At 35.2% G+C, this 11300-nt stretch overlaps 1 protein-coding gene across 1 annotated transcript; it reads right to left on the minus strand.

Annotated features, from left to right (window-relative positions):
• Positions 1–5954: 5954 nt before the first annotated feature.
• LOC139847527 (26S proteasome non-ATPase regulatory subunit 13 homolog A-like) lies at positions 5955–8887 on the minus strand. The gene is made up of 6 exons (XM_071837209.1): positions 8598–8887; positions 7170–7616; positions 6992–7072; positions 6684–6880; positions 6495–6594; positions 5955–6385 (listed from the first exon to the last, which is right to left on the minus strand). The coding sequence occupies exons 1-6, from the start codon at positions 8745–8747 to the stop codon at positions 6200–6202; spliced, it is 1161 nt and encodes a 386-aa protein (XP_071693310.1). The 5' UTR covers positions 8748–8887; the 3' UTR covers positions 5955–6199.
• Between the last annotated feature and the right edge of the window lie 2413 nt (positions 8888–11300).

Below are 11300 nucleotides of genomic sequence, written 5' to 3' on the forward strand. Positions count from 1 at the left end.
GTTCTTTTATCCAAACCCCAATTATGGTACAAAGCCCAATTACCCCGTCTTTAATATTTAGCCCAACATCACGATTACTTCGGTTTAAATAAGCATAATAATAACTTAGCTACGAGACATTAATTTAAAAAGGTTGAACATAAATTACAATGATTAATAATAGCGTAGCGTTACACGGACAGAATTTCGACTTACACACTTACAACATTCGCCACTATAACCTTATTATTAAACTTTAACATTAAAATTATAATTAAAATTAACATATAAATATCTTTGAGAGTAAGAGAGATTGAAAATATTATGTAAAAATTCGGCCAGAATTCGTTGTATTTAAAGAATGTGGCCTGCTATAGTAATTCATGCGGTCGCATGAGTTTTGTGCCTTCTGGCCATGCGATCGCATGGCCGTCATTTCCTGGTCACATACTTTTTGGCTCCTAGCTTGTCGACATATTTATTTAATACATATAATATATATATAATTTTATATAATTAAATATATATATATATATATATTATATTATATTATATTCATGTGCATAGTTGATTTGTAATTTTAGCTCCGTTGCGTCGCGCGTTGAGAGTTGACTCCGGTCCCGGTTCCGGATTTTCGAACGTCCTTGCGTACAATTTAATATCTTGTACTTTGCGTTTTGCGTCTTGTACTCTTGTAATTTTGAGATGTTTCTCATCAATAAATTGAACCACTTTGATTGCACTTTGTACTTTTTAGCTTTTTGGTCGTTTGCATCTTCAATTCGTCGAATCTGTCTTTTGTCTTCACATTTTATTATTTAAACGAATATCACTTGTAAATAGAATAATTGCAACAAAAAGCTTGTCTTTCTTGAGGGATAATGCTATGAAATATATGTTCGTTTTTAGCATTATCACGTATACTTAAAAAGATTGGTGAAAATGCTTGTAAGCTCGAGCTTCCTGCTTATATGGAGTTATACTCGGTGGTCAATGTTGATAAACTCAAACTGTTCGAGCCATCCATGCTTGATGACGAACTGAACGAAGCATTTCCAGTGGTGGAAGATATTGCTACTGATAATGACAAAGCATTGGCAGAAGATACAATCGTGGAACGAAAATCTAGTTCTACGCGTAGAGGTGAACGTAAGGCATATCGTGTCGGTCTCAAGGGACAACTTCCAAGCTCCGCTAAATGGTTTTCCGAGGCTGTGGCTAAGGAACGTTTCCCACATTTATCATATTAAGTTGCACAGGAGTGCACCTTTGCCGGGAAAGGGGAGGAGTGATCCGTAACCGAAATCCAAAAAAAAAGAAGCAATAAGGGATGGAGTCAAATATGTATTGCTTTTGTTTAAAGTAATATAGAAAAAATAATAAAGAGTCCTACATAAAAAATAATCCAACTTTGAGAAGGAGTCTACTCCTGTATGGATTGTTAGGCACTATATAAATATGTATATTGCCAACGTAGGTTTTACGCCTCTATTTTTACATTCACCGAAACTTGTGAAATTAGAGAGAGAGAGATAAATAATACAACTCATTCCCCAACTCTTATTGTTCTTTTATTCAACGCACAAACTGCAATTGCAAAAACATATTCGTATTCTTTTATTCCTTGTTCACACGTATCTTCACAAACAGATCATACATCCTTACTAATACGTTGTGTTCGTTCTTATTCATAACGTATTCGTAACGGATCAGTAAAGCTCACGCGTTACATGAGTTTTGTTACCGTTCCAACATTTAGGACTTTAGGTGCACTTTAGTTGTCTTATTTTAAAGTTTAGCTCGTAAGGCCGCATCCGCTCAAAATTTAAGATTTATGAGAATTTGATAAAAATCACACAGGTTAAGAAAAAGTGAATGTCATCTATATTTTATTGAAAAGCATAAAAGAAATTTACATTATTAATCTTATCTATTTAGACTGCTCGTATCGGTTGGTTGTTGAACCCGCCCTTGAGGCCGCCGTTGTAGGGCGCCGATACTAGCAACTTAGCCGTTGGCCTCCCTCCAACCACCGCCCTTCATTTTGCAATGTTGTGACAATTTAGATCACGGAAAAAAACTAGTTTAACGGCTATTCTATCAAATTTGTTTTTTTCTAAACGGCTACAATCTCATTTTTTTTAATTTTTTTTTCAACTACAATCTCATTTATAAACACCTACATCTATCTCATTTTCATCAACATTCAACTCTCATTCTCATCTACTTCTCTCAACTTCATCTTCACTTTAATCTCCATCAACCTCATCAACATGTCTTCCCCTAAAAAAAAAAAAAAAAAACAACAACAACAACAACAACTTCATCTCGTTGATGAAGATATGTGGCAGTCGGTCTTTCAAAACACGCTTCATCAAACTCATCAAAATCCCCATCAATCTCACATGAATATGCAATATCCCCAATATCATCAACTAAATAATTGGGCCGTGAATCCATTTTCCATACCTCATTACCTCACTAATCCCCACTATCAAACATCTCAATATAACTAACCACAAACAAGTCAATATAACCAACCACAAGCACCTCAAAACAACCAACCTCAAAGCCCTTACATACCTACGTTTGACACATCACTTTGAAGAAGACGAACCCGATGAAGTGCAAGACACACAGCCCGATATTGAGGAGGTCGAAGAAACACAAGAAACTGCCGCCTCCAAAAAAGGAAAAAGGGCAAAGGTTATGTGGTCAGACGAGGAAAGTAAGATTTTGGCCGAGTGTTGGATGTGCGCTACTCTAAATCCCGATATTGAAAACTCCCAAACACATAGTTCATTTTGGGGAACCGTCCGACAAGATTACAACTATAAGCATTGGCCTAGTGGAGCCAACAACCACGATATTATGGTGTCAGTTAAGAAGGCGTTTCGTGAGCAACAAAAGAAAGTCTTCGCGTACGATGATGCGTGGAGGGTTGTTAGAGATTGCCCCCAATTTCAAGTGTATGAAACTGTGGTGACCGCCAAACGTCATGCAACCGAGCCTGACCCTGTCAATTTAAGAGATGCCGATCAGACTCCGACTTCGACTGATAGCCCGACAATCAATTTGGAGAATTTATTTCGAGGTCCACCAATCCGCTGTCCACCGGGTCGCGCAAAGAGTCAAAAGAGTTATTGTTTGTCGGATGCGGCATCTCGTTGTTCTTCGGAGGATGCTAGAGCCGCGGTTTATGAAAATGCAAATGCTACACGTGAAACCATGAGGGCGATCAAGGATGAAGCTGAAAAACGGACAAGAAAATTGGAGGAGGAGGTCGACACTCGTATGATGTTGGAAAGTTTGAAGCTTCTATCGCAACCGGTGTTTTCCGACATTCCAACCGACCAATACGACTTGTTGATGCGAGCTAGGAGTGACATAGCGAAGAAGTATTCGAGCAAGTTTCCGAATCAAAATTAGTGTTTATTGTTGTTTAATGTTTTTTTTAGGAATTTGTAATGGTTTTTTTTTATTATTTTTAGGAGTTTGTAATGTTTTTTTAGGAATTTGTAATGTTTTTTTTTATTTTTAGAAATTTGTAATTTTTTTTTAGGAATTTGTAATATTTTTTTTATTAATAAAACATTTATTTTTAGGATTTCAATTGCTATATATAAGTTAATAATATATGAGTTTAATATAAAAAAGAGGTAGGACCAAGTGATGTGTACGTCATGGATGTTACCAGTTAGTGATGGGAAGTAAGTACTGATGTGACGCTGATGTGGCAGTTAGTTATCCCGGACCGTCATGGTTAAGAGTGGTCTTATGAAACTGGACAACGAATTTGGTAAAACCCAAAAAAGTAGTGGACAATAAATATAGGACGGAGAGAGTATCCGTTAAACTCCTACAAATCTCATCCGAGCTTTTTACAAGCCATTCCTCGTTCATGTTTCAAGATGTTAAATAATGATGATTAACATGAAAAACAAAAATTAATCTAATAATTGTTAACGAATTCAAAGAAGTTGTAAATCGACTTGAACTTTTCAAATTTGGTTATTATCCTTTTGAACTTTTCAGCCTTGTTGTATACTTATGAATTTGTGTTTGATGTTTTTATAAATTGTTGTTTTCATTAGGTTGACATCAAGGTGGCTCATGGAACTCATGCAACAGAAGATACATGTTTTTCTCATTCTCCTCTTTCCTTTTTTATTGAAACGTATAACCCAAAGACATGCGGTTTAATTAATTGCTAATGAAGACCGTTTTCACTCTAGATAATATTTTCCCTGAAATGATAGTGCCAAATCATATCATTATTCATGTTAAAAGTGTAACCCCATAAAGTTATGTTTATTGATTGACTATTGACTATTTATAATCATTACATAAACCTAGCAACAACTAAACCCTAATGGACCCGGCCCACAATGCAATCGGGCTGACCCAATACTAATACTCTAACGCTCCCCCGCAGTCCGAACGAAGAAATCACGAAAGTTCGGACTGGAGCAAAACAATAAACAATAAATAAAGAGATAAAAGAAACTTTTTTTTTCATTTGTTGCACCGAATACAATGATATTCGCTGATATCGTTGGGTCTTGCTTGACTGTGTTTCCTTTTCCGTAACGTTTTTTTTGTACATCGTGACTTACTTTGCCTAAGGATTGAGCATAACTTGGGCAGAGAACTTTGTCGACGATAACAATCTTCATCAACGCTGCAAATAATTTTATTTTAACAACCTAAATCATTCGATTAATTTCAAAAGATTAAACTGTAACAGATCTGATCCATACACATAGATCGGAAGTAACAGCTACTTATTGACGGAAACAGATCGAAAGCATAATCAGCTAGCGACAGCGCTGTCTTCAGCGGTGGAATCTACGGCAGAAAGTTCGTCGGACGCTTTTTTAGCAACGGCGTCAACATCAGCGTCATCAGGACCAACACCGTTGAAATCAGCCGTCGTAGTATTAGGAGCCCTAGCTTTTGGTTGGGCCGCAATTGAGCTACCATTTAAACCATGGCTCGATAAGGCTCGTGCCTCTATGGATTGTGGGCTGGGTCCATTGGGGTTTAGTAGTTGCTAGGTTTATGTAATGGTAGTAAATAGTCAATCAATAAACACAATAACTTTACGGGGTTACACTCTTTAACAATTCATCTTGTCTCTCACTGTAAAATAGGGAGATAGACGGAGTGAGAAACTTCCACATAAAACTGTTAGTTACTCCTATTATTATTCATCCCGACTCTCACCTTATAAATGGCAGTGAACACAAAATTGAACGATAAACCGGTTGCTGCTGCTCTGGAAAATCCTAATATCGTTGATTTGGTTGAAGAATATTTGCAACCCTCTTTTGAATGATTTCCGCTTCCAATATGGCCAATAAGCCAATATTTGTCGACTCTTTTTCAGCAATAGTTTTTAGTAGTCTGAAAGTAGTTTGTTATCTTCGGTATCTTTAAGATCGTGTTTTAGTGTTTGAGTATTTAAAGCACTATACAGAGTTAAGGTGTGTTTGTTTTTGTTTTATTGCGGAATGTTAAATCATTCGGCATTGAGTGTGTTTTATTTTGACATTTCAAGCATTCAGTGTTGAACCATACAGAATTGAAACAACCTCTTAACCACTAAACATTTAAATTTTATGTGATATCCTACTTGAATCATATCTAGAACACTCATTCATATTATTTATTCAAAATAGTTAGCAAACAACTTATTTTCATTTAAAACCAAATTCATTCAGGAACCTTTAAATCATTCAGATTATTCAGCGGAATGATTATTCAGCGCTTAATCATTCAGTTTTATCAAACGCACCTTTACTAACCTTATTTATTTGAAGAATTCAGCAAAATCGTCACCTGATTTATTTCCTATATGCATGATATTTGAAGTAATGGTGTATTTATGCTTTGTAATTTCAAAGCATAGCATGACAAATTATATTCAGAACTTTGCACTCTCATATGTAAAACCAAAACAATAAAATTTGTCATAAATGGTACACTATCAGATCATCCGATTCTCTGAAAGAACAATAGTTTATATGCAGCTCCAACAATTAACCAAAAGCTATAAAAGTTCGATACACACGAGGCTCAAAAACGGGTGGAATATGCAAGAAAGTAACAAGAGTTGGCCCAAAACAACTCTGACATTAGTCTTTTAAATCTGTTTCTGCTGTTCATATACGAGCATTTCCTTGAGATTTAAAAACATTGTTACAGAGATAAAAACCGCTTAAGATGCAACAAGATCGGGTGTTTCTGCTTCCACAGATGTCAACGCAGTGTGCACTTTTTCCACCCAACTATCGAGCCGATCACGAAGTGACTTGATTTGAGGAATTCCCAGAACTCGTGGTTGAACCCAGGAAACGTACACGGTTCCATTAACTTGATCAATTATACCCTCAATAAGATGAACCTGCAATAACAACATTACATCACCATCAATCAAACACTAAAGCATTTCCAAAGTATCAATTTAAGTGTCCATTACATCATTGTTATAAGTTAAGGATAATCGCACTTACCGATAGGCTCTTCATGAGAAGATGTTCCACATCTTTAACTGTAAGTTTAGTCTGCTCTGCAATGGTGCTCAGTGGAATAGTTCTATCTTCTGATGGTCGACTGCAAGCAAAATATAAGAAAAAAGCTCAATACTTCAATATATATGATTTCTGAATTCTGTTATATAATATATAATATAGTTATATAACCTAAAGATAATTTCCATCAAGCAGAGAATGCTAATTTTTTCCAGAAGCTTCTTCTCGTTCTCCAGCAAAGCAGGCTGAGCACTAAGAGAAGATTTATGAACACGACATAGTTCTTGATAACGAACTAAATCACCAGAGTTAAACACTTCAAGAATGTAGTATAGCCATTCAACCTTTGTCCCTAACAGACTCTTCACCTGAAAATATTCAAAAATGACAAATGAATGCACAAACATATAAAAAAGATGAATCCATGTTTGAGTATACACAAAAAAAAGGTACTCCATATCAGTAAGAAATATACTCACAATTGGATGTGCAAGTAACTCTCCAAAGTTATAAACATTATCACCCAACAATGCAGATAGTGATAGATCAAAAGCAAGATCCTAAAAGGAAAAATATAGATGTATTCACAAACCCAAAAGAAAAAAATAAATAGAACTTTAAAAATCATTAAAATTTTGTTTGTAAATGAATGAATACCAGCTTAAAAGAATCTGACAGAGACTCTACTGAAGTGTATGCCAAATAAAGAAGAGCACTTTTGTAAAACTCAGCAGACTCTTGGCGGGATTTATGGTACTGAGATGACACCCAATAGTAACTAGCGTATACTGACGGGTCAATGTCGGTCAAGCTATCAAGTGTGCTTTTCCCGTCGTCTAGAAGATTTTTGCATTCCTTTTGATCTCCTTTTTCAAGATTAAAAATGGCTATTTGCATCTTAATATAAAGAACTGGTTCCTCTATACGGGTCTCTTTTGTATCTCTAAGCTTTATGACTACCCCGTTAAGATAACTGATGGCAGCTTCTTTGTCTGAGTATTGGCGTGAGACTATGGCAGCAAAGTGTGCTAGCTTAAGAAGATTAATCTTGGTTTCAAAATCGGTTATGAAGTTGTGATATAACTGTATGAGAGCATCACCAGCCTGAAATAAAAGATATTGATACAAATTTAATTCAGAGATTTACAGTTTATTTTACATTAATAGATATATAGTTCCAAATTAATACCTTTTAGCTATATAACTTGATATATTAGCAAATTCACAAATTTATGAATTGAATAAGAAGTTAAATTAACACCTTAGGTATCGGTCATTTGAAGTTCTTACCAATACCTAAGATGTTTTATGTTGGTAAATTGAAGTTCAATTTACCAACTTGATAGTTGATATCTTAGGTATCTCAGTTGAAGTTTTTGATAAAACATAAAACATCAAATCACAGATTTTATTTTTTTGAAAAAAAACATCAAACCGCAAATACAACTTTTCATGGTTGTGCATCTTATTGAACATATACATTTGATGTAATATGCATCTAGTGCATCCGCTAATTTGTAGACTTTTTCATTACAAAATGTTTCAGAACAGCACTCGGTGTCCGTAATCACTCTTCGCCGAACGTCGATCTCGTTGTCGGTTTTCGAAGTAGAGCAAGGGACGGTGGATTTAATTTTTTGATTTTTTTTCCTTTTCAAATTATTCTATTTTCTTATTGGTCCACGTCATATTAGTCTTTGAAATTGACACTGAAATGGATACCGAACGACACCCCACTTTAATCAATTTCAAGGTCCATTTTCGACCTTGAAATGGACACCTAAAAATAGACAGCCTCGTGCTCTAACAAAACCTCACAAACAATATAAGTTTCAACTTTGTGTATTGTGCATTTATCATGCACCGAAATTCTATCTGCTCGTTTCAAGTTTATTAGCAAGGCTATTTGATCCTAATTATATCTAGGTATATATATCATATATGTATACATTAAAAATTCATTGCATAACATCATTTCGAAACCCTAGAACAATCAAATAGCATAAATAGCAAGTACTGCAACATTATTTTACTACAATATAACAAAACTACATGAATAAATATATGATCGGAAAGAAATGGGACCTGAAAAACGGCAAGAGCAACGAACTGTTCGAGTTTCAAAGTGAGTTGATGCCATAGCTTTCTTTGGTACAGATCGGCAAGCGTATTGTACCAATCTGATAGCTCAGGATGACTAGTGCGGAGAGAGTCGAGGTACTGAAGAGCCGCCATATTCGACTGATTCCGGCAACGATGAGTTGCAAATACAGGGCTTCCGGTGGCGATTAAGATGTAAAAAGAAATAAACGGAGTATAAAAAAACCCTTGATTTGTGTTTTTCGTATCGTCTGCGTTTTCTTTTCCCCAAAGAAACGAACAATCGGCTTTTTGAGAAAGATGATGATTGTACTTGATAGTTTACAAAACTGATAAAATGGTCTCTGTAGTTTTTATTAAAATGCTAATTTATATGATAATTTTTGAAGGATTTCTTTTTTTTCCTAGTTTGCAAATGTTGCTAACTAGTTTTCGAACCCTCGCTTCGCGCCGGGATTCAACTTTTAATGTATTTTATTGTGTTCAGTTACGGAGCCTGCGAGTGAAAAATCAACATATATGAATAGTACCCTAAATATTTAGTGTTTTTTAAAAGTGTCCGTTTTGCGTATAGTTAGTGACATTGTGTTCATAAAATTATTTCGAATTTAAGAATGGTGTCGGAAAAATTTAACTTGTTGCGAGCGAGAAGATATGACCTGTTGAATATTTGAGTGGAGTTTATTTAAGATATTTTATGAAAATTTTGATTTGATGCTTTAACACCCTGTGTTGGTGGTCGATTTTAATGTTTGAACAAAGTGTAAGGGGCTTTTGTGGTGTTACTTGAAAGAAATAAGGGAAAAGAGAAAAAAAAAAAAAGGTAAAAAGACGGAAATACCCCTAGTACTATTCATAACTGTTGTCTAATAGTTAATATGTTAATAATTCGTCCTTTTATCTAATGGACGTTAAAAGATCCCGTTAAATCCAGTCATATGCCAAACACATGAGAGTGTTTTTGTCATTTTACAATCCCTTCATCCTTACCTTTCTAATTTTTATATCATCATCCTCAATCATTCATCTTTCTCAAATTCCTGAATAACTCTAATCAAGAGCAAATTCATTTTCATTCTCAAATTTAAATCTAAACCCAAATTTAAATTTAAATCTAAACCAAAAATTCAAATCTATCATCCCAAAACAAATTCAACTTCATTTTCAATCAAAAACACAAGCACATAGCAGCAAACGATCACTACGATACAGTTACAGATATACGTAACTAAATTATAAACTATCAATAATGTGAAGATACACAAAACAGTGAATGTAATTAAATATAAATAATAAACCAGTTATGTAATTTATCTACTTGAAAAAATGCCGTGAGATGCACATAATTGTTCGAAAGTTAACGTCGAGTACCATGACCTAGCTGACGCCGACATCGATTGGTGTTTCATATATTATTTCAAATCCATTCCAGACCACCGATTGGTGGTCAACGTCACCAAAAACATCAAGTAGCGGGAAGATTGATATAAGATCTGAAGATTGGGTTCTTTGAATTCAGCGAGGGGAGAAGGAATATCGATGGTGATCGGTGGCGAACAGTTGCCGAAAGATCGGTGGCGAATGGTTGTCGGAAGATTGGTTTCAATATAGAGTAATTTAAAAACACTTCTCAACTCAAATCCAGAAATTTAAAACACTTAGATTAAGGTAAGAGAAATTGGTCAAAATAGCCTTAATTTCCAAGTGATTAACGATATGTCTCTAAATTTTTGTAATTGCAAAAATGCTCTAGCAGCACGCACTGCACTTGGCAATTAGTGTGTAATGCGAGTTGTGTGTAATCTTAGACGAAATGAATCAACTGTCAAGCACCACACACCGAGCACCACGCACTTGCTTGGTGTTGGTGCAAGTTGTGTGTAACTTTGGACGATGTCGCGAAAATGATCAACGAATAAGCTCCACGCACCGTGCTTGGTGCGAGTTGCATGTAAGTTGGACGATGTCGTAGGTATGATCAATGCCTAAGCACCAAGCACTACGCACCGTGCTTGGTGCGAATTACGTGTAACTTTGAACGATGCCGTAAAAAGGAATCAGGGATCAAACACCACACGCCACGCACCAAGCACTATACATCAAACACTGTGCTTGATGTCTGGTTAAGGAACATTTTATAATTTCATGATTTTAAGGGCGCATTATTAAATATTTTGAAATTACCAATATAACTAATAGACAAAATTTGTCTTATTTGTTATTAATAGGACTATTCAGTTTTTCGCTTTTCACAAACCTAACCCCTTAACTTCCATTAAAATACAAATCGAACCCCCTACTTTATACTTATATTCTAAATTATTATTTATCTCATCACTAATACCAAAAATACTGAATAATAACACCCACCACGCTTTACCGACTTGTACACTACGCTCAAACAGTAGGACCCACATAGGCCACTACTGTGCTACATTTTTTTTTTGTCTCCAACGATAAAAGAAGCAACTTTCTTAAAAGGAACAACCTTCAGTGCTACCAAATAATGTCGAAAAACATTCTTTTTTACAAAATAGATCAACTAACTTTAACGCTAAAAGAAGCAACTTTCACAAAGGAACAACCCTTCAATGTTAGATGTCGAAAAAAAATTCTTTTTTACAAAATAAATCAAAATTTTTTTTTAACTCGCATTCAAAACGAAGATCCCGACGCGAAGCGAGGGCT

This window comes from Rutidosis leptorrhynchoides, chromosome 5 (genome assembly GCF_046630445.1).
Source record: "Rutidosis leptorrhynchoides isolate AG116_Rl617_1_P2 chromosome 5, CSIRO_AGI_Rlap_v1, whole genome shotgun sequence".
Taxonomy (NCBI): domain Eukaryota; kingdom Viridiplantae; phylum Streptophyta; class Magnoliopsida; order Asterales; family Asteraceae; genus Rutidosis; species Rutidosis leptorrhynchoides.

Coding starts and splice junctions, on each gene's coding strand:
- LOC139847527 (XM_071837209.1), bottom strand. CDS start 8,747: ATGGCGGCTCTTCAGTACCTCGACTCTCTCCGCACTAGTCATCCTGAG. Junction 7,617..8,597: donor TTGCTCTTGCCGTTTTTCAG/GTCCCATTTCTT, acceptor CTTTTATTTCAG/GCTGGTGATGCTCTCATACA. Junction 6,595..6,683: donor TTGATGGAAATTATCTTTAG/GTTATATAACTA, acceptor TTTTGCTTGCAG/TCGACCATCAGAAGATAGAA.